The following is a 23,307-nucleotide window of genomic DNA, read 5'->3' on the forward strand; positions in this document are numbered from 1 at the left end:
TTTTTCCAAGCCACCTGGTTGTCTCTCATATATTAGCAGTAATGAAATATTCAAACTTGTTATATCTGTGAGACTTTCAGCACTTCTACTACCTCCAGCTTTTCTTTAGTTTCATTCTACAGTGGCAATTATATTGGCTTTTAATTTAATTTGCTGTATTATAACATATTATAACATAGTTGTTTACAAGATAGAATATAACAGCAGGGATTGAGTACAATGCAGGGGCACAAAGATGATGTGAGGCCTGGAACATCTTCCATATGAGGAAAGACTGAGAGACCTGAGACTGTTCAGACTAAAGAAGAGAAGGATGAGATGGGAATATCATGATTGTGAACATCTGAAGGAGTCAAGTCAATGGGGGCAGACTCTTTAGTGCCATGCAGTATAGAACAAGGGGCAACAGGCAGAAACTGAAACACAGGAAGTTCCATTCAAACAAACAAACAAAAAAACTTTATGGTCAGAGTGACAGAGCACCAGAACAGGCTGCCCAGAGAGGTTGTGGACTATCCTTCTATGGAAATATTCAAGACTTGTCTGGATGCTTTCCTATGCAACATATTGGAAGGAACCTGCTTTCTCAGGGGTTGAACTTGATCTCTAGAGGTCCTTCCCAATCCCTATGATTCTGTGGTTGTGTGAATTAAAATGTGTGTATTATTTTTCTTTCCTAATGTAAAAATTTGTTGTATTTTCACATTGTGTAGTTGCATTTCTGTATTGAATTAACTGATACCACATCGGATTAAGTACAGAGTAATACACATGTAAACATATATCTGGAATTAATATATTTTATAAAAACAACCAAACCTTTTGACTTAATGCAAAGAGGGCCTTACAAATCCATGTCAAACTATGGAGAAATCTCTATCATATTTTATGACATATGTTTTGTACATCAGTAAAGTAGGTGACTGAATATCTTCTTACTCATAATAAAGAAGTTTGTTTTGTAGACAAAAGCAAGGATATATATACAGTTCTAGTATACCCTCTGCAGTGTATTCATAACTTCTGAGATTTTTATTGCCTGAATTTTATCTAAGCAGTTGTTATATAGATTAGAAGTTTTGAAATGTAGCTGAGTGGTGCTAAAGGTTCACAAATTGGACCACACTGGAGAATGAAAGGAAGAAAATAGTTCTAGCATTTGCTCTTATTAGGGAATGTAAAAGTGCTTCCAGTGATTTATAAAATTTTCTTAAACTCATGATATAGGATTTTTTATTTGCTTGTTAAATGTAGTTCCTCTAGAAAGAGACATACAGAAAATTTCCTGAACTCTAACACACTAGCATTTTGACCCTCTTCAGTATGCGTGCTTGCCAGAGGGATCTGCTGTGTGCTGCAGTTTCTGAGAGCTGAAAGGCTTCACACGTACTGCATCCATTATACTCCAGATGTAATCAGCAAACTCATCTCATCTTTCTCCTTTTAATTTCCACCTAGGGACTGTTTCAGTTTTCCCTCTTTTTCTGTTATGTGAACCCATTAACTTTATTTTCTTTGCTCATATTGTTGTGTTATTCTGGCTTTCATACCACTCTTTTTGAGTTCTATTTCATCCCAATAGTTTTGGTTTCTGACAGAATAGTTGGTATTTAGAGCCTCTGAAGAAAACTCTGTGCCTCTTAGGGGCATGCAGAGTGTTAGGTTCCTTGGATGATAACTTTGGACAATTGAGAGAAAATTCTGCTAGGGAATTTAGCTACAAACTATCCCTCCAAATTATTTCACTACCATACACACCTGACAGGTGAGTACATAAGTTCAACTCTGTGCTTCTGTGTACAGGAGACAGGTGTACGTCGAACACACACTTCATTAAGTCATTAAATAAAACCATCCTCACAAGATAACAAAATCAAAGAATGGCTGATGCCGGAAAGGGCCTCTGTGGATCATCTTGTTCAACTGCATCTCTTATGCAGAACCATCTAGAGCTAGTTGCTCAAGTCTAGGTCCTGATAACTTTTGAAAATCTCCAAGGAGAGGGACTCCACAACCTCTCTGGGCAGTTGTGCCAGTGTTCAGTCACTCTCAGAATAACTGATTCATGGAGTTGTTTCTTCCTCAGTGTAGGACTTTACATTTCTCCTTGTTATCTTCATGAAGTTCCTGTAAACTCTTTTCTCTAGCCTGTTGAGGTCCCTGTGGACAGCAGCACAACCCTCTGGTTTATCTGCCACTCTTCCCAGTTCTATGTTATCTTAAAACTTGCTGAGTGTACACTTCACCCTATCATCCAGAACATTAATGAAGATGTCAAGTAGGACTGTACCCAGAATTGATCCTTAGGGTACACTTCTACCTACTGGCCTCCAAACAGGTTTTGTGCCACTGATTACTACCTTCTGTGTCCTTTCCATTCAGCCAGTTTTCAGTCCCCCTCACTGTTTGCTCATCTGTCCCCTACATCAACAGCTTCTCATCAAAGATCTTCAAGGAGACAGTGTCAAAAGCCTTACTAAGATCTAAGTAGACAATATCTACTGCTTCTCTCATCTCCCATGCCAGTCTTCCTTCATAGATTATCAAGCTGGTAAAACATGACTTCTCCTCGGTGAATCCACATTGACTACTCACTGTCTTTTTCTTATCCTTCATGTGCCTGGTAATTGTTTCCAGGACTTGTTGCTCCATCACATTCCCAGGGACTGAACTGAGACTTACAAGCTGTTGTTTAACCAGGCAGCAGCTATGTACCACACAGCTGTTCACTCACTCCTCCCCAGTGGAAATGAAGAGAGAATTGGAAATTATTAGAGGCATCCCAGCATGTTGACAGCCTGACAGGGATTTGGGGGAACATCATTTGGGGGAACAGCGACTTTAAACAGCCAGAGATATTCTTCTTTTATAGAACCAGCATCCTAAATTACATGTAGTAAAGGGTATTCTGTTGCAATGAAAACTTGAATGTTCCTCAGAAAGATTTCTGACTCTAGCCACTATTGCCATTATTGAAGAAAAGTGATTTAAGCAAACCACAGAAATTAGAGTATTAGGCCATTTTCCTCTGAATAGTGAAGAAAAACAATAAATATATATTTGGGTTTTTTTGCTTGGTTCTTTAGAGAAATGGAATTACTCTTAAATGTTTGCCTGATTGTTTTCCAAGATCCTTCTAGAAATTCTAAAATCATGAGGTAATATTTATTTGTGATTATATTTATGTCAGTATTTGAATGTGAAATTAGCTAGTCAGAACTTCCCTATGTATTACTCACAGTCATCCAATTGTGTACTCTTTTCTCAACCAAGAGACTGATAGGTAGTTTACACTTTCTTCCTGTTTCCAAGGGATAGATTTTTCAAGACAACGAAAAAAGATCATTTGGGAAAAAAACTGACTTAGGTGACTTTAAATGAGTTTCTCAAGCCACAGATAAATATTCCAAGGAGAATCTTTCTGGAATAATGTAATGTACAGTACTAAAAATGTTTTCATTGACATACTGGATGGTTTTGAATTGCATGTACAGGTAAAAGTGGTGACTTGCTCTTGAGCAGCTTAAAACTAGCAAGAGTGATCCATATTCAATGGATACATTCTTTGCTTTGCATCATGCTTAAACAATATTCAGTTTAAACGGATGGGTTCTTGAATGAAGTAATGAATTATAACTTTATTATAAAGAAGCAGGCTTGTGATTGATTTTCTTAATTTTCTTGATTGTCCATAAATTAGCTGGATATCTAAGGTCATTTCATTCCAGAATTTACATTTCTAAGAATATTTTACAATTTCCTAGTTACTTTTATCTTTCTTCTTACATCTGTGTTTTCTCTAGAAAATTGGACTATAGAGGTTTTTTCTAATGAAGTTTTTCATTCTTATTCTCTGTTCTTAAGCATTTCTGTCACCTCTCCTATAAAAGAAAAAGGAATCATATTAGGAATCTAAAGAAAATGAGAAAAAAAATCACCATCTTTGACATCCTGCCATTTCTGAGACACAAAAGACTGTTGTAAGTCAGCAGTCAGCTCACAGAGTCTGAGAATGGAAATAAGAAGAGTGTTTTCTCACTGCTCTCTGCAGGATCCTCTTTCAGCAGATCAGGGGTCAAATGCATTTACAAAACAGCAAGAGATAAATTTTTCATTGTTTTACTGTATTCCTGAGGAGTATCAACTTTACAGACCCACTTGCTGCCCTCTTGGAAACACAAATGCGAAAAAACTAAACTAAACTAAATTAAAATTAAATTAAAAAAAAAAAAAAAAAAAGCCTTTCATGTAATTTTGTCTTTGAGACTAATTAAAGCGCATAATGAAATGTGGGAAGCAAAAAATTTTCCCTAGTTTCTAGCTGTCTGATGTGTCAGCAGCAGGGGAGGTAATGAATTTCAGGATGGAGCCCAAACTGATGATAGTTTCTGGTAATGCAGGAGTAACATTTTGGCCTTGGAGTGTGAGGAATGCAGGATAAGCTAAACAATTCAGCAGTCTGTTAGCTTAAAACACTCTTTATTCTCTAATTGGAAGGATCATAAGATTCATTTTAGTAAAGGTTGCAAAAACAGTTACCTATTCCACCTGAACGTATGCTCTAATCTGCCAAGCAGACATCTCATGGTGCTGTGCAAAAGTTTCCCTTTTGTCCTATGGCATTATCTGTTCATCCCCAAGAAAGTGCTGTAATGGTTTCAGTCAGCGTATTTGTTATCTGCTATCACTGGTGAATTCTTGGAGATTTTATTGCATATGTTCTTTTCTGTTGTCTCAAATATCCAGTTAGGGCAGTAATGTCAGAAGGAGTTTAAAATGGAAACAGAAACCCTCAGTCATAGAATAAGGCTGACACATTCTAAAAATTGTGTAGTTAGTGGTAAAATTACCATGATGAGCTGCAGAATACGTAGAAAATACAGTGTTTGGTTTTCTATCTGTTGCTTGGGATGAAAATTATGACTTAAAATCAATAGCATGTACATAGGCATTTTTTTCATTTCAGACTTTTATTTCTATTTTTATTGCATTTCAGAAACTCAACTTACTGTATGAAAGTGTCCATTTCGCTGACAGTGGGTGAAAATGACACTGGACTCTGCTACAATTCAAAGATGAAATATTTTGAAAAAGCTGAACTTAGCAAAAGCAAGGAAATCTCATGTCCTGAAATAGAGGACTTTTTGTTTCCATTTAGGGAGCCTGAGATTCTGTGGTACAAGGTAAGGAATTCAAAAAGTTTTTGCCTTTCACCAGTATGCTGTCAATATTCTAATGATTTTCATGATCTAAATACTATGTGAAACTTTCACTGTTTTAGACTTTCTTAAGAGCAGGCAGAATGAAAGATACAAAAGAATGAGCTAGTCCCTCTTAGATGAAGAGGGACTCCGCTGCTTCCTTTGATAAATTTTAGGTCTGCAAACAAGTATCTGGTAACAAAAGAGATAAAGAATAAAAGTGTTATAGATCCAGTTTGGCTTGATGTTAAAGAAAAGCCATATGAGCTGCATATACAGCAACTGATTGTGCTGTATTAGAAGAAGCACTTAAGGATATTTCTGGAAACTTCAACATAAAATCTGTTTAGAAAAATGGGAATTGAATAACTATGTGCACATTTGTCTGAATGAATGAGTTATTTAGCAGCATAAAACCCAAAACTTTTAAAAATTTGATCTGATACATTAGAGTTTACTTGGAATTACCAGAGATTTGGTCGTCGAAACCTTTATTTCAATATTGTGTTCTTATTATCAGATTGTTACTTAAGGGTCAAGTCCCAGGAAAGGTGTTGCCTGTCGGTGGCTCACAAGAGCCTTGCAGAGCAGTCTCTTGAGTTCTGGATTTCTTGCAGTTAGCAGGAAATACTCAGTGCCTTTGTGCTATAATGCATACAATTTAACACCACTGAACAGTTTAGTAAATCTGAAAATTAGGTTATGTATATTGTGTAGCATGCTCTGTATAGTACAATGTTCTCGTACCACTATATGCTGATATGCATTCTAACTATGTTTTAAAAGTCTGATAATTCACTAAGTATAGTGCACAAGCATGTGTTATCTAATAAAAAAAAACTTGTAATCTAGAAAGTTTCTGGCTAAATTTACTAGCAGCATATCTAAGAGGTATGTAACCAACTATTCACTTATATTTATCTTGGATTCCATGTGTGTAATACAATACATACCTGAAGATGTATCAAATTTAAAACTGTATCTGGGTTCTAAAAATATCTCAAAAGATATTTGATTTTTACAAGTCATTTACAGCATTTATATGAACAAGTTGTAACATACTCTCATTTTGTTTAAATAAAAGGAGAAAATTTTCTTTGCAATCTCTAGCTACTTGTGATATAATGGTCATGGATTACATACATAAACGTAATGGCAAATAATTAAATGAAATAGGAGACCCCCGATCAAAAATAAAAGCAAAACTACCAAATAAATAAAATCCTTTTCTTTTTTGTTTTGAGAATGAGAAAAACATGTTAGTTGATAAAATTTTCAGTATTTTTTTTCTTATAAAATTTTACTTAACTGAACTGTATTTTGAGATATTTAATGTACGTAAAGTTCGTAACTACTTCTTGTCTGGCTTTCCTTTCTTTGAGCAGCATTATCAACAGTGGTTTGAGTGTAAGAACATAGTCACTGAATTGTTATGTTATCTTTAAACAGGAATGCAAGTCAAAGACATGGAGATCAAGTATTGGGTTTATAAAGGACACTCTCGTCATTCGGGAAGTTAGAGAGGATGACATTGGAAATTACACTTGTGAGGTAAAATATGGCATCTTTGTTGTCAGAAGAACTACGGAATTAACAGTTACAGGTAATCACAGGCTCTTACTACATCTTATATGTAGAAAAAAATGTATAATTTTGTGATTAAACAAACCTAACCATTCTGTGATTCTGTAATTTGAGTTGTGTGTATTTGAATCATTCTACCTACATAAGCCACTCTTGTTCAAAACTTTGCTGAGTGTGTGAATGGCTGATACATCAAAGTTGTCCTGAACACAGTAGTATGTGCAATGTGATTAAATCTGAGTTTTGATCTACTGCAAAAGCTTCTGAATAGGTCATGTTTTTGAGTAGGAAATGTGGATAAGGATAACCAAAAAATAAGATCATTGAAGTCATCATACTTTTCCTTGTGGTTAAAAGCCTTAGCACATAAGAATCTCTGTAGCTCCAACCCAACTACAGCAGCTCTGATTGCCTTGGGGCATGACATGAGCTGTAGGTGTAAACCAATATCCCAGAAAGATCTGTGCAGCAAGGTAGTATAAATGTGGGTGTAGCATTTTTTCACTGGTGTTCTTTCCCAGCTTTCTGTGATTTATAATTCAAGGACTTCCTGATCTCAGTTGTCAATTAACTTATTTTCCATTAGTCCAGTTATTTTTTTAATTATTTATTCTCAGATTTAAAATTATTACGAGGTATCAAGTTCCAGTAATTATGTAACATAAATAAATTGTGTCAACTCATAAGCAGCGACTGAATGAGATGCATTTAATATTATCTCCATTTAAGACTACCTTACCAATATGTAAAATCCTTCGTAGCTGAAAACAATGTATGTATCATAGTAGTAATGTGCACTACAGAATTATATGAAGATAGAAGCTACAGAATTATATGAAGAACATTAGCTTTTAAATTCCTTACTACACCACAAACCTCATTTTTTCAAACAGAGAAAGAGTATATGTGTATTTTTAAGTAAGGTAGAGAATTAACTTCTAGAATTATGGGATGGTATTGGAACACAGGAAAACATCACAGTCGATGCAGCATAGTGAAGTTCTATAGAATCTTCCCTGAAAAAAGGGCAGAAAATGTATATGCCTGGGAAACTGGATGTGAAATAAATTTGTGTGGTTCACAAAGATGCTTGCAGATATAAGCACTTGCTTGAAGTATCAAAAAAAAAAAAAAAAAAAAAAAAAACAGGAAACAAATCTTAGAGAAGGATTTTATGGGCTATTGTTGACTATTTAAATAGTTAAATTAGTAATCACAGTTATGATATGTAATAATTTCTTTGTATGGTAAAAAGTTTGCTTTTGTGGTGAAAAGTTTGCTCTTTGTTTTGATGTATCCCATTTACTCTACAATATCAGAAATTAAAGTGAATTATGGTTTGCAATTTTCTTCCATTAGATCAGTCTGGAAATCATATTGTTTATGTTGTTTTGAGAGAATTCTGGTGATCAATCATGTTTATTTAAGTTCAGTATCCAGGATCTCTTCATAATTTTTCCATTGTATGGAATTGATTTATTTCGTCAGTACAGACAGGCAATTACTGCTCAGTGATTAAGCTCATGGTAAACATCCATATCCATATAGAGTCCTCAAGAATTTGATTTACACCAGAATGAGGTTGTCAATTACTTCTGCAATATATGATGTGTAGACTAAAAGAGTACATATTTTTTCAGTCTTCAAGTTAACCTTCTGCCTCTGCAATTGGTGCTCCACTGCCTAGCAGTATTTCAAGCAGACTTAAGTCTGAGAAAATGGAGGAAAAAAAAGCATTGCAACTAGATGTTGCTATCTGTAATAATAGTTTCAAAAAAATAATTCAGGCCTTGTGGTGTAGGTAGGATTTCAGTGATTAATGTTTAACTAGATAGAGACAGAAAGAGACTTGGCTGATTTCGATGTGTTAAAAATAAGTGAATGCATAATGAGAGAATTATATAGTTTCCATCATGCAAATCCTGGCAAATTTGAAGACAACCTCCACAGAAGTAAACTACTCAAATAGCATTGTAGTTCTTCATATCATTTTTATAATATTATGGGATGAACTGTATAGTAGGTTTTCCTCTGTAGTACAGATTTAGTAAAATTTAGTAAGTAACTTTATAGAAGAGATTCAGGTCTTACATGCTTGCCTTATGCTTTGTCTCTGTGCTGAAATACAATTTGAATTGCACTGGAAATACGTTGAGGAGTGTACAGTATAAGTGGATTTTAAAATTTATTGAAGAAAGAAGAAAACTTGTTAATGGCAGTAATGTTGCACTAACATTTATAAATAATACACAGTATCTTCAAACATTGCATACCTGTTCCTTACCAAAAGTATACACTTAAATTCCATTCCAAAATATGATTTCTTCTTATCATATGCATCTTTCAGATTTTTTTTTTTTGTTATTATTCTTTTTTGTTTGTTTGTTTGCTTGCTTTAGGATAAATCCTTTTTCTTTGCTTTTCATTCTTTTGAAAATCAGAATCTCATATTGAAAATACATGATCATCTGTATGATTTAAATTAATTTTCTTATTATGCTATTACCTGATTTAGAAAATATCTAGTTTAAAAAATACAAACTATGCACTGATTATTCTAAATTCAAAGAACCAGCATAATTGGTGGTTCTTGGATTATGGCTATGTAATTACATATTTTAAAAAATCCTAAATGCACTAAAACATTTGTTGATATCTATACCTGCAGACTGCCCAACATTGCCCAAAAGAAAAATTTTTTTCTTTTATATGTGGAATTTTAATTAAAGCATACCTGACATTCTTAATTATGGGACAGGATCACATTTTAACAGCATGATATCAGTATTAATTTAGTCACACTGAAAAAAACATAGGTAAAAATAATTTCCAACAGTGATTAATTTTCATTAAACGCTATGTCTAATAATACTGGATTTTTTTTTTTTTTAATTTTTTTTTTTTTTGTTACTTATGCTGCTAAAACCTTCACAAGGACAAATTTTTGGTACATTTTCATTCAGGTGGAATGACGTCTGGTCTTTGTTTAAGAGTGTATGTGTCCTCATTGCAATATCACATGGTGATACTCTTCTGGATGAATATGATAAAGCATTCTGACCCCATCAGCCTTACTTATTCAATTCATCCATAACTTTTTTGGTTATAAATATTTGAACTTTTTTTTTTCATTCTGTTAGAAATTAGAAGTTCTTATACCCTGTAGAAGGAATCAGAGCTAATCATTAGGTTCCTGTTCAGAGAAACCACTTACTGTGTTTGCTCATTGATTGCTCTTCTTCAACATATCTCCTTCTGGAATGAGCACAGATTTAGATTTAGAGGTTAGAGCATCTTCAAAATCTAATAACACTAAATTTAGTATGAGTTGATATGATCTTTTTTTATTATTTAAATTCTGCCTATTTGGTTTAAATATTTCTGTAACAACCTTGCAATTGCTAGTTAATTCTTTCCCATTTGCTATCTGTAACTTTCTTCTCTAGACTTTTAGACAAAGGAGTGCTATCTGTCTGCTTCACAGGATTTCTTAATGTTTGGGATTCGTTGCACAAGCTTTGCCTTTTTTGCTTTCTGACAGAATTATTCTTAGCATAGTAGAAAATCTTAAATGATGATAAATGTTTATTGCAAAATGCTTGTATTGATTGTTTCCAGTGCTGTTGCACTTTCTCCTTCAAAACATTCAGATAAAGAAAAGGTGCTGTAATAAGCCTTTCCTTCTTTATTTTTAGCTGGTGCTAAGTGCAAAGAGCTAATAGGGTTGTTTTCCAAGCATTTAGAGTTTGAGAACAGACTCTGCTGGTTTTATGCAGTTAATGATAGGGAAGAACTATTTTGGATGCACCGAGCCCCTCTTTGCTAGAGCTGATCCTAATAATTATCAGAGCTGATGTTCATTCCTTTTGTTCATCATAAATTTAATTCAACTCTAGAAGATATTCAGGGTGAAATTCTATTTATCAGTATTATTCTGTGCAAAGACTATATAAAATATAAAGCAAACAACAGATTCATTATGAAAGCATCATGTTTGAAATACTGACCATGCATTTTTATAATACATAAAGTCCTGTTGGGCTTAACAAATTGGGTGGGTTAGGTGTCGGGTTTTTTAATTAGAAATGAGTGATCTACTTTTATAGTGGAATCATTTTTGTGTGGCTAAAAACAAGGTTCTAAATTAATCACCTGGGTGCATTTGAGTAATAACAATCAGAATATTTGATTAAAACATTCTCCGTAAACATTCATTGAAGTTATTGATTGTAAATGGGTTTAGTGGGTATTTCAAAACCATCCTTAACTAACAACAGCAACAAGGAAAGCTATATGGGTAAAGCTAATTCATGCATAATACACCTTCTATAGCATTTTTCATTGTAGCTTTATTTTTCAACTTTTTATAAAAATAAAAAATTCCTTCAGGATATGGCTAGGATTGCTAGCTCTCCTTATACAAGTTTATTTTAATGTGTATTTCCCTTACAGTAACCCAGGACTTCTTTTCTGCCTGGTAGGGTATCTTCAGAAGAAAAGATCAACCTCTTGTGGCTTTTTTATTTATTTTTGATGGTATAGCTATAGGTCAGTAGCTATAAAATTCTAATATGTAGTAGAAATCTTTGTCTTTACCACATTAAAGTAAGATTCAGCTTTAAGATGCTCATTTTAACCGTCCTCGTTCTTGTGCATCATGATCCTACATTTATCTCATAGTGTTAATGAATGGAAAACATATCTAAGCTTTGTAATATTTGCTTAGACAGTTGCTACGACACTATTTAACTGATGCTGCAGTCATGACTTCTGTTCCATTACTGTCATGTATACCCTACTGAAATCAGTGAAAGTTGAGAGGAGTTTTTAGCATGCATTCATTGATAAATTCTTCTTATTTGACGATGAAAACAAATAATTAATTAAAATTGGCTACTATTTAACAAGTATAGTGTGTTCCTGTGTATACAATTGCTACAATGATGCCATTTCTGCTTATTTCTGTTGGTTATGTCATTATTAGAAACCTGGTGACTTTTTAATAATTTATATTGAATTACTTTGTTTCAGATGTTTGGATTTTTTGTGGCTTTGTAAGGTTCAAAACTAATATACAAAAATAATAACTCAAAAAACCCTATTTTTAAATTAGTTGAGAATAATTTGGGGAAATGCCATTTCTTGGTGTGAGGGAAGTTTGTTTGTGTGAGTCAGTTTCCTCTTCATCATTAGTCATATCAGAATATTGAAATACAAGCATTTGAAGCAGATGTTGTTACCATGGTGTTGCTTCCCATTGTTTCAGTTTGGTATGATGCAGTTGTTAGATGAACTTCATTATACAAAGAAAAGGAAAACGTAGAAGAAAAAAAATGCAACAAAACGTTAATTGTTGGCAAGTCCTAAAAACATAAAAGTCCTATAAACCCTTAGCTCATTAAGATTTTACAAAAATTAAATAAATCCATTCTTAAGACACCCAAGATACTTATTAAATAACCTTTAAAATGGCAGTTAAATTACATTCAGTGTTAATGTTTCACATTATTGCTATGGAATCAGAAGATTTCATTTTACTTTTACGTTACCCTCGAGTATGTTAAATCCAGCAATATTGTCCTAACCTAGCATTTATCATTTCCATAGCATTTCTTGAAAGCTTTAGATAATTTATGCGTACTGTAGAATCTTTTAGCATGATATTTTAATAAATTATAATACAATGAGTAGGAGTATGATAATGTAAGGAACTGGAACTCCATCCTTAAAAACAGTCTATACATGTCCTTAAAAAAAGTCTGTACACCAGATGAATATTCAGCTTTAAAATAAAGGATGACATTAAAATATAGTATATTGAATTTATAATACAATTAACTGGCTCTTTTTGGCATATGAGATTTTGTTTAAGGTCATTCTTTACATGTTTCAGAGTTTTAATATACTGACTCTAAAATAGAGTTCAGCATTTTGTGTCCAACTGAAACTATTATTCACCGTGATTTACCCAGATGTAAACTGGCTGATCCTTTTTTTATTGGAATCAGTATGGCTAATACACCTATTGGCTTACTAGAAAGTGAAGGTCTAAAATAAACTTAAAGCAGTCAGAAGAATAAAATTATACCCTAGGGAACTGTACCTGAATTCTTTACAAATGAGTGATAAATGAAAAGGAATGGGAATGAATAAATCAAAATAATTTTTGACATAACATAATTTAACTTACGTTTCACTTATCTGTGTGAGAGCTTAATATAGGAAAACAATTTTCCCATCATATATTTTCTGTGAGTAGTTGATAATACACAGTAATTGTTTGTATATGAGAAAGAAACTGGAACCAGAAAGGGCATTTTTTCATTTATTTAAGTAAGTTTTTCTTTTCACTTTGGAGTATTATATTCACATCCAGAACTGCATTAATTTAAAAATATGAACTGTAAGTTCATAGAAACAATTCTGAAGAGTAATATAAATCACTGGGTTTACTACATTTTTTTTTTTTAATATAAAGTGGATAAATGAAAAGTAGAATGCCTGTGAGTTTTCTCTCTTTCTAAATCATTCTCTCTCTCTTCACTGCATCCTTCCCATGTTAAACAGGATGCAAATTCTCCAGACACACAGAGAACAAGAATGATTCCCCTTCCTAAATAACTCCTTTATGGATTCAACAGTTCCACAGCATAATTTTATTCAAGTAGTGAGAGGTTTATTTATGGTGAGTGCATATCTGTTGAGTTTTTTCTCCAGGTAAGATTCCTCTCACCTAGCTTTCATATTTATAGCTATCTATGTATGAGCTGATGGCTCTTTACAGCGCTTGTAAGGCATGACTTGTCTCCTCCTAATGTCAATGTGTAAAATATCATTTGAGTTATACAAATTCCTGCTTTTGTCTTGTGACTATCAAAGGAGCTTTGGGTGACAAACACAAATGTAGAATTATAATACAGATGTGAATTCTACTTTACAATTTTAGAGTTGTTATATTCATAACCTTTGGAAAAGGCAAGCTGGCTTTACATTGTATTCTGTTGTATTCAAACAACTCCAAAAATTAATGATAGCTTTTTGAAGAAGACAATAATAAATCTATAGTACAAGTTTTATCTGTTTTTAGACTGAGGTGTACAGCTGAAAAAGAGCTTCTGGTTATACAAGCCTGTCTTCGGACCTCGGGGGCTTAATGTACCAGCTGGTCTAGTAAAATATATTGCTTCTACCTTGTTTTTTCTAAGCCATCGTGTCTACAGCAGCATTATTATTACTGTTTTTCATGGTATTTAGGTTTTCTTGGAATGGAATCACAACACGAATTTCTTCAAGCATTGTGCAAAATATATATACTCCTTTTTTTATTTAAATATCACTGATTTGATTTGTTTCGGCATCTAGAATATACTGTGCTTCATAGGTAACATGGAGTATGCCCTTTTCCATTCTGTTTTTATTTTAAAGTGATGCTTGTTTTCCCAAAACCACTGAAAACTTTCCTTTCATATTTTATTATTCTGAACAGAACTCGAATTAAGCATCATGTAATATGAATCCTCCCTGAAAACCAAGTTTTTCATTTGGGAGCCGCAGTAAAGAGAATAAATGTTTTATTAACAAGTAGGCAAGAGACACTGTTTCTGTGTAAATAATGGTACATTTATTTTAAACTACTATGTTTGTTCACTGCTTAACTGCATTTTCTAACAGCGCATTATTTATTTATTATTTTATTATATCTACCTGCATTAGTGCCTGTGTGTATGAATCCTGGGTGTATGTATCCAGGGAGGTGGTTGAGTCACCATCCCTGGATGTGTTTAAATCCGTTTGGATGTTGTGCTCAGGGATATGGTTTAGCAGAGGGTTGTTAGTTAGGGTAGTATGGTTAGGTCATAGTTGGACTCAGTGATCTTTAAAGTCTTTTCCAACCTGAGTGATTCTATGATTCTATGAAACACTTGAGGAGGGAAAAGACTTTCATTTTGTTGTTGCACACTTCTGCCGGGAGCCTCTGGCTTCTGGTCTATTTCAGACACCACATGACAGGCACTCACCTCCTGCTTCCTGTGCAGCCCTGGGTTCCGTACTGTAGCCCAAGCACTAGCAGTCCTGGAGCATCCCATAGAGAACTTCTCTTAACACCTTCCCAGACCTTTCACAACTAGAGATTTAAATGACCCAAATAGGCCTCTCTCACTTTGCCAAATGAGCCCTTTGAAAGCACAGGCTGGCTCTTTGGTGATGCTCTCAATGGATGGTGGCAGTAGGAAGCTCCCACCAATGGGGGCTGTACCAACTGCTGCTTCTGTGGGGCCAAAGGGAGCCCTCGCCCACCAGGGGCATTATCTCCATGAGGTACCAAAGCCTTGCTGAAATTCTGTTTTGATTTTTCAGATTTCTTTTTTCCTTCAAAACAATCCCATTAGGCTTTCAGAATTTTTGAGCTGATATTCAGAATTCAAAAATTCATTCACGTATAACTTTGTGAAGGGCAGATAATGCATCGGGATAAGATAATTTAAATAGAAGTAGGCTTATTCATAGAATGGCGTGGGTTGAAAAGGACCACAATGATCATCTAGTTTCAACCCCCCTGCTTTGTGCAGGGTCGCCAACCACCACACCAGGCTGCCCAGAGCCACATCCAGCCTGGCCTTGAAAGCCTCCAGGGATGGGACATCCACAACTGACTTGGGCAACCTGTTTCAGTGTGTCACCACCCTCTGAGTAAAAATTTCCTCCTCATATCTAACCTAAGCCTCCCTTGCCTCAGTTTAAAACCATCCCCCCTTATCCTATTGGCATTCTTTTGTGTTGTGTGCATGTAGTTGCTTTCGTTTTGTTTTCTGTTTTTTGTTGTTCATTTTTTTAAATTTGTTGATTTTTTGCTATATCTGGATTTTTATGAGCAAATTCAGTTTTCTGAAGAGCTAACTCTACACATTCAGAAAAAAGAAAAATCAGTCTAGGTGAACCATTTTTCTTTTTTTTTTTTTTTAGAGCCAACAATATTTAGACTTTACTTTTTTGGTAATGATAGGTTCTCAGGATGAATGAAATGGTAGAAGCAGAGTTCAGGGAACAACTGACACTTCCAAAATATGGATAATGTCAGTTTTATCGGAAATTATGTGATCATAATAATAGCATTTGGCTTTCCCAAATGTTTTGCACAAATAAGAAACTGTACTCTTGAAAGAAAAGTCTCACGCAGCTACTATTCCGACAAAAACAGGCTCAAGAGACTGAAGGAGAAAAACATTTGGAAGAGCTTTTCTGACTTACGAAAAGTCAAGGACATTTCACAAAGTGTTTGTGTGTTCTCTGTACTGCCTAACTCTACTAATATATTATAAATGCTAGTTGGCAGATTATATCTCATATCTTCAAATGCCTAATTCTGTACTGTTCTGCTCTAGGTGCTTTCTTGTCTGTGTGGCTCATGAGTATCCTCATGATCTGTCAGAGCCGATATAAAATGCACATAAAGCTGTGGGAATTATGATTTAGAAACTCTGTTTAGGAAGACAAACAGATACCATGGGTTGAACAGGAAGCATAAACTACTGTAAATTTCTTTATGCTGGAGCTAACGCAAGTTGGAGAAAATATATTTTTACATACAGATTGAGGGTACTGCTATTACTTCATAATTTCATGACATTTAAAAGAAGTTATCAGGCCTGTTATTTTTGCTTTCTTTTTTTTTTTTTTTTTTTTTTTTTCCCTTCTTCCTATTTTCCTTTTCTGTCTTTTTAAAACTCAAACTTAGCTGTGGAAAAAGTTACTCAATTCAGCAAAAATAAACAAATCAAAGTGATATAAATGGTACTTTTAAGCTTCTAGACCTAATTAAAAGACTTTCGTGACTTGAAAATATTCTTTGAATACAGTATTCTTTAAAAAAAAAAAAAAAAATGCCAGCTGACCCAGTTTCCTTATTAAACAGAGCACTTCATGGTATCAAAGGACAGAAAACTTGCATTAACTTGATTAAAAAGACTATCCAAAGTCTACAACAGTGATTAGTCTTGGGATTCTAAGAGGATTTTGTGAGCAGAAAGGAGACATTTTTAATAAGTAAATGGTTATAGATGTGCAGAAGTTGCTTATAGTCCTTCTCTTTTATGTTATGGAAGTATAAATTGAAGGAGTGGGGTAATGCAGTCATTGCTCAAGAATTAAAATGCAGTGGGTTCAATTCCTTTCATAATTCTTGCTGTGGCAGTTGATAACATCTAGTTAAATTAACTTAAATACTGATAAGCCTCTAAGAATATGGTGTATAATCAACAAATATACAGAGTGGTTAGGATGATATGTACAGATCATATAAATAGAAAGATTATCACAATGGAAAGGAATAATCAAAAATAAATAAAAATGCTCACTCATAACCTGGGCAAAGGAAAAATCTAAAAGGAACAATCTCCAAAAAGAGATACTTCTACAGTGACAGTCAGCCCTTAAATGGGGTCTAGGAAAGATGCAGCCAGGCTCCACCCCTTCCAGTCACACAGCTGAGTTGACTTCACCTGTGCTCCCTTGGTGACTCAGTGCTTGCCTGAGGTGATCAATCAGAGGTTCAGGCCATGATTCAATAGTTCCCATACATATGGATTGTTTATTCATTGTGTAAAAGGGTATTTATTCTGTCAGACGCTGTTCAGCATTTTTTACAGGATAGGATAGAAAAAAATGTATCCTACAATTTCTGACATTAAAACAGAAGATAGGATGCTATTGGAATAAGTGTGCCATAGAATCAGTATATCAAGGTGGGCTTATGTTCTTATTGTCTGTATTTTATCTTAGTCCATATAGGACTTCAGAAAAAAAAATTAAAGAATAATCATTCAGTCATTCACACTGCACTCATGAGCTATCATGTTAAAATACTTGACAGGAATTGATACATGTGTTCATCTAAGTTACTAGGCACTTGATTTTTTTTTTTACATATTGAAGTATAAACAATGATCATGTGACTTTTAAAGTCCGTTTTACATGCCAAGTTTTCATGCCTATAGTAATGCACAAACTCTTTTCCCTAAATAAGATGCTAGTTTTGCTGCAGGAAAAGAAAAGCTGTGAATCTAAAATGACAGTCAGTGAACAGTGTATTTCTTTGAGACAAACATCTTTATTTCTACTATGTAACAGTAGCTTAGAAAGATTTTAATGGTACATAATTGAGTCACAGAATCACAGAATAGTTTGGGTTGGAAGGGAGATCAAAACTGATGCTGCCCCAACCTCTGCCATGGGCAGGGCTGCCCCCCACCAGCTCAGGCTGTCCAGGGCCCCATCCAACCTGACCTGGAGTGCCTCCAGGGATGGGCACCACAGCTTCTTTGGCAGCTATGCCAGCGCCTCACTCCTCTCTAAATGAAAAGTTTCCTCCTAATTATTAGATATTCCATCTTTTAGCTTAAAACCATTTACCCTTATCCTAATATTATCAGATCATGATTGTTTATATATATATATATATATATATATATATATATATATATATAAAAATATATATATATATATATATATTTCCCATAAAGAAGTAGATTCTGTACCAATTTTCACTTGATCTATTGATACCAAAGACTGTGGCGGTCAGAAGGCAGGAACACATTTATGCAAATATTGATAAGTCTGCTACCATGAATGTTTACTATAATAGCAGCTTCTGAAATCGACTCAAGCAGTCCATGGTACAATGGAGTTCTTCAGAAGTGAAATAATGATTGACATTCAATTAAAAAAGCTATATAAGTGAAATGAATATGCTACAATTATCAGAGATATGCATTCATGCACTCAGATGGTGAAAAATGTATCCTATCTAAATCTCACTGAAATGATGCTTCCATTTTTTTGCTTACTGCCCAAAGTTTGTATGTTAAATAATATTGTGATCTAAGTATGTAAGTAATATCAGAGCTGTGATTATTCTTTTAGAGATTAAAGTCATGTTTAGTGTGGCTCTATTAAACAAAGAGCTTGTCATAGCCTCTAATCCCTTCATCTTCCCACTCCTACACAGAAAAAAAAAAGTCCAGCAGTTTAGCAAGGCTAAATGAGAAGCATTTTTTATTTTCATTAGTAGAGGTAAGGTAGTATTTTTGCAACTACGGATAACATTTTTTAAAAATAATCTTAACTGGCCTTTGAACTTGATTGCATGTGTCTGGTACTTCTGCAAGGCATTGTTATAGGGGTTAGACAGCAAGGTTCAGAACATGTAAATGTGACAATGGAGCAACTCAACAATTAGACAAGCAGTAGAATTTTTATAATCTTTTTTCATACTTCATCTTTAAGAAAGTTAATGCTTACATTATAAATGAGGCTTTATAACATTGCTTGTTAATGTATTGCTTGCCTTCAAGGACATTTAGTTTTCTCTGAGAAAGCAGGAAAAATTAACTAAAATTATTTAGGTTGTCTAGTTCATGAGCCAATTCGGCATTGTCAGTGAAATATGAACAGAGCAAATGAAAAAAATATTATAATAATAAAGAGCTTTGTGTGAAAGTGATGTATCCTATGCTAGAGATGGCAGATACTGAGCAAATGAGGCTTACAAAATCTTGGCAATACCTCTAGTGATTAATTATTAGGATCTATTTCATTAAAGATCCCACTACTTTGTCAGTAACTAGAATATTTTTCCTGAGTGACAGAACACAGTTACTTACACAATGGTTCCATCAAAGGACAACACTGTGAAAGATATTTCTTTTTAAATGAGAATCAGTGAGGAAAGTATAATACGAAGAAAAAAAATTACAGACTTAGATTTCAACATCTTGGTCCTGTTTCAAAGGTCATTTTTTCTAGCCCCAAGGTAGCACTTAAGGGCAGAGATGGAAGTATTTTTTATGCCTTTGCAACACCAGAAAGCAGAAGGGCAGTTTGACTAACCTTTTCAGTGTCATGTGAAAAGAAGAAGATGTAATTCTAGAAATGGTCTGGGGGTCATTGAGGAGCTTTCTGTGAAGGATGATATCAAGGAAGGAACTTAAGCCTCCATTAGTATTCATGCAACACCTACTGAGTAAATTAAGTTGTAATAAACTAGCCCATAGCTCTTCATATCTTTCCTCTTGTATGCCTGCAGCAGTTAAGATAAAAATGATATTAATTCAAAATGCTTTATTTCTCTGAAATAGTTTGCTTAACTTTAAAAAATGTTATAGCTCTAAACCATTCAAGGTGATGCCATGTTCTGAGGATGTCCATGTGCTGTTTGGAACATATTACATTTATGCGCCTAGCTGGATTCACAGTCTGAAGTCATGTGCTGAAGAATTTTCTTTCCCTCAGAATCTGACCAGAAAAAAATGAGTAACTGGACAAACAAATGCAGAGAGAAATGTTGCTGGTCTGTATCTGTAACAAGAAAAGTTGGAAAAGCTTTCAGAAAAAAAAAAAAAATCTACATTTTGCTGTGAAGTTAATGGTTAGCCCAACACTGTCACATCCAGCCTGTCTTGATAAAACCCTACAGGTGACGTGAAAATCTTGTTTGAAACAATCTACTCTTGTCTGCCAACGCCATTATTTGAAGTTTACTTGTTATATCAACAGTGTAAGGTTTGCCTGATCTAAAAGCACTGGCATCTTTAGATAGAGAAAGAATTACCAAGTGGGTCCTACTGGAAAACATTTCAGACAGTTTGTCTCTGAGGAGTAGGCCTGTGAGCAGCCTGAGAATCTGCAGCGAGAGAAATGGGGTGCTGCACAGGAATACTACAATTGAACTTTTTGGAAGGTTCCCTGTCTGTCCCAGCTCAGCATTCTGTTTTCTAGTAGCATTGATTAGATAGGAACAGCTGAAATACAAGGCTGTCATGAATTCAAAGGCAATTGCTTTAGATTTGGGCAAAACTCTAGCAGCAGAGTACAGATATTCCCCTTAATTTTTGGGATAAACAAGACAGGGCAACACTGGCAGTTGCCCTGTTTGTTTGTTCAAAGTAAAACTGTCTTTCTGAATGCTAATATTTAAATCTGCCCTATAAGCAGCAGTTAAAAAAACAAACAAGCAAACATAAAAATTGAGTAAAGGAGTTGACTGTTTCATCAATTTAGGAAATTAAATATGTTATCATCAACAATTATTTCATAATAACTGTCTAATATTTAATTTTAATCCTGCAAAATTACTTTGTGAAGAAACAGCTCACAGAACCTCCAGAGAATACCCAATGAAGTTTAGAATCCTTAATACAGAAATTATGAATTTCAAGTATAAATAAGAAAGGCTGGTCATCCCTTCAGGATATTATTAAGAGTTAGTTTACTAACTTGAACCTACTGTCAGCTTCTGAAATGTGTGGCTGTAAAATACAGTTGAAGAAATTTCTTGCATTGACACTGGGGAATCCTGCAACTATTTTCTTTCATTCTGAGTGATTGATAAGCTTTAATCTACACAAAATTTTAATACATATCTGAATTAGGCATTCAAAAGTTACTTTTCCTGAGATGCGAACAAACTAATGAAAAATGCTTAGAAAACAGCCCATTTAATTTCAAACGAAGTAATTTATCCTAAATAGTTAAGGGTCACCATACTGTGAACTAAAGTACCTTATGTATCTTCAAAACTGAAAAGCAGAGAAGTTTTCTCCACCCCTCCTTGGCTATATTATAAATGACTAATGTACATTTGGGACCCTTTGTAGTAGTGAGGCTGTTATCTCAGCCACCAAAGCTATTCAACTCTCATTTTCTTTGCTGAGATTAGCAGTGAGGGTGCCAATTAGTGCTGGCTGCAGCAGGTTTTTTTGTTATTGCTGTTTTGTTTTTTTTGTTTGTTTTGTTTTGTTTTGTTTTGTTTTGTTTTTTTGTGATATGGGGTTCTCAGACAGCAATCAGAATGAGACAGGTTGCTTAATTTAGAAACAAAAAAATAGCATCTTTTTGTCATCTGTTGCAGATAACTAGGAAATGAAAAGTGCTTTCTTTTGCTCATGAAAGGTTTCATCCTTTTTGTAACTTTTGAGTGTTTGAATTCATTAACAGTGAAACTAAAGAAAAAAAGAAAAAAAAAGGCTCCAAACCATAAACTGACCAGTCTAACCTAGAAAGCTCCTGCCTGTTGCTACTGTTGTAATGCAGTATATGTTTAGAACATTTTTAATTTGTTGGTGAAAGATTCACAGACACTTGCATAGATTGGGACATATGCAAATGCAAGGAAGTAAGAAGTGATAACGTGGTTTGTAGAATTGCTGAAACATTAAGGTTTTCCAAATAAGCATTTCCAGAAAAAAAAGTACATTACCACTGAAACTTCAAGGAAGTTTATTAAAGTAGTACTGATAGTTGCCTATAGAGGGGGAAAAAAGGAAATGAGTCTTAGAGTATAATATTACTTGTACACACAAAAAGATTGCATTTGTGCTGACAACATAGTACAAAGTAGGATGGTACTGAAGATTATTTAACAGGTGTTTCTTAATACTATTTCACAGTAGCTGAGAAGTAATGGTTCTTTTCTTAGTAAGCGATGAAAGTCAATGGGGCATTTGATCTACAAAAATGAATTGAACATATTGTCTCTCAGATAATCATATATCAGTAGCACATTTTATGAAGGAAAAATCAGTTTTAGGTAGTAGGACAATGGTCTGGCAAACAGAACCTCACGAGTGTGACAAATGGGTGGCTGCTTCTATGCAAACATTCAAATTAATTACTACATTATAGTATACTTAAAACCGCAGGATCTCTCTCAGGGCACTAGTTGTGATTTTAGATAAGGTTTAGCTATAAGAGAGAAAAAAAATACAACAGTATTTATGTAGTCTATGCTGATACACTACAGTTGTCAAGTTTTGTTTCATGTTTTCAATCCTGTATCATAAAAAGCTAGCCAGTTAGTAGTCCTTCACAGCTTTTCTGGCCACTCATGATTTTATGATAGCTCCCTCTTATAACTACTAGTCCCAGATTATCTACACATCAGAGCATCATATCATACATCAGAGCATTACTTCTGAAGTTGAAGAGAACGATAAGATCTTATGTTTGTAAAAAATTACTCAGGTATAAAAATTTTAAGCAATTATTTTTTAAATAAGGTCAAACGTTATTTGAGATTTTATATTTCTTCCATAGCTTGTGACTTCTTTTCTTTCCTAGATGTTTATATTGCCTTCATCCTTATTATAATTTCCTTTGTTTATTTTTAACTTTAGTAATTGTGCTTCTGATGTGTTTCTTAATTTGAAGTTTTGTGTAGATCAAAATAATTGATCCAGAAAATTTAAAACTTTTTTTTAAAACTTGTTTTTTCTTCTTATCCTGAAAGATTCCTCTATCTCATTTAGGATAAAGTAAAATAAGCGTATACATAGTACATGAGACTATAAATGCCTAGTCTTTCTAGTCAAATATCTTGACAGGTCAATTTTACTGCTCAAAGATTAAGACTCTTGAAGGCATGTCAGTTTAAAGCTGGTGTTTATGATTAGTACAAGCAATTTAGAGGAAATTTAGTATATTTTAATAAGTATTATCAGTGACTTTATATTCTAATGTATGTTGTTGA

At 34.1% G+C, this 23,307-nt stretch overlaps 1 protein-coding gene across 1 annotated transcript in view; it reads left to right on the forward strand.

Moving 5' to 3' along the window:
• The window catches only part of IL1RAPL1 (interleukin 1 receptor accessory protein like 1), a 685,271-nt gene that overhangs the window by 403,082 nt on the left and 258,882 nt on the right, over nt 1-23,307 (forward strand). The window contains exons 4-5 of the mRNA XM_052674171.1: nt 4,997-5,183; nt 6,651-6,804. Coding sequence (XP_052530131.1) covers nt 4,997-5,183; nt 6,651-6,804 — 341 coding nt within the window. The remainder of the gene's footprint in view (nt 1-4,996; nt 5,184-6,650; nt 6,805-23,307) is intronic.

Source organism: Tympanuchus pallidicinctus, unplaced genomic scaffold (genome assembly GCF_026119805.1).
Source record: "Tympanuchus pallidicinctus isolate F22 unplaced genomic scaffold, pur_lepc_1.0 scaffold14, whole genome shotgun sequence".
Taxonomy (NCBI): Eukaryota; Metazoa; Chordata; class Aves; order Galliformes; family Phasianidae; genus Tympanuchus; species Tympanuchus pallidicinctus.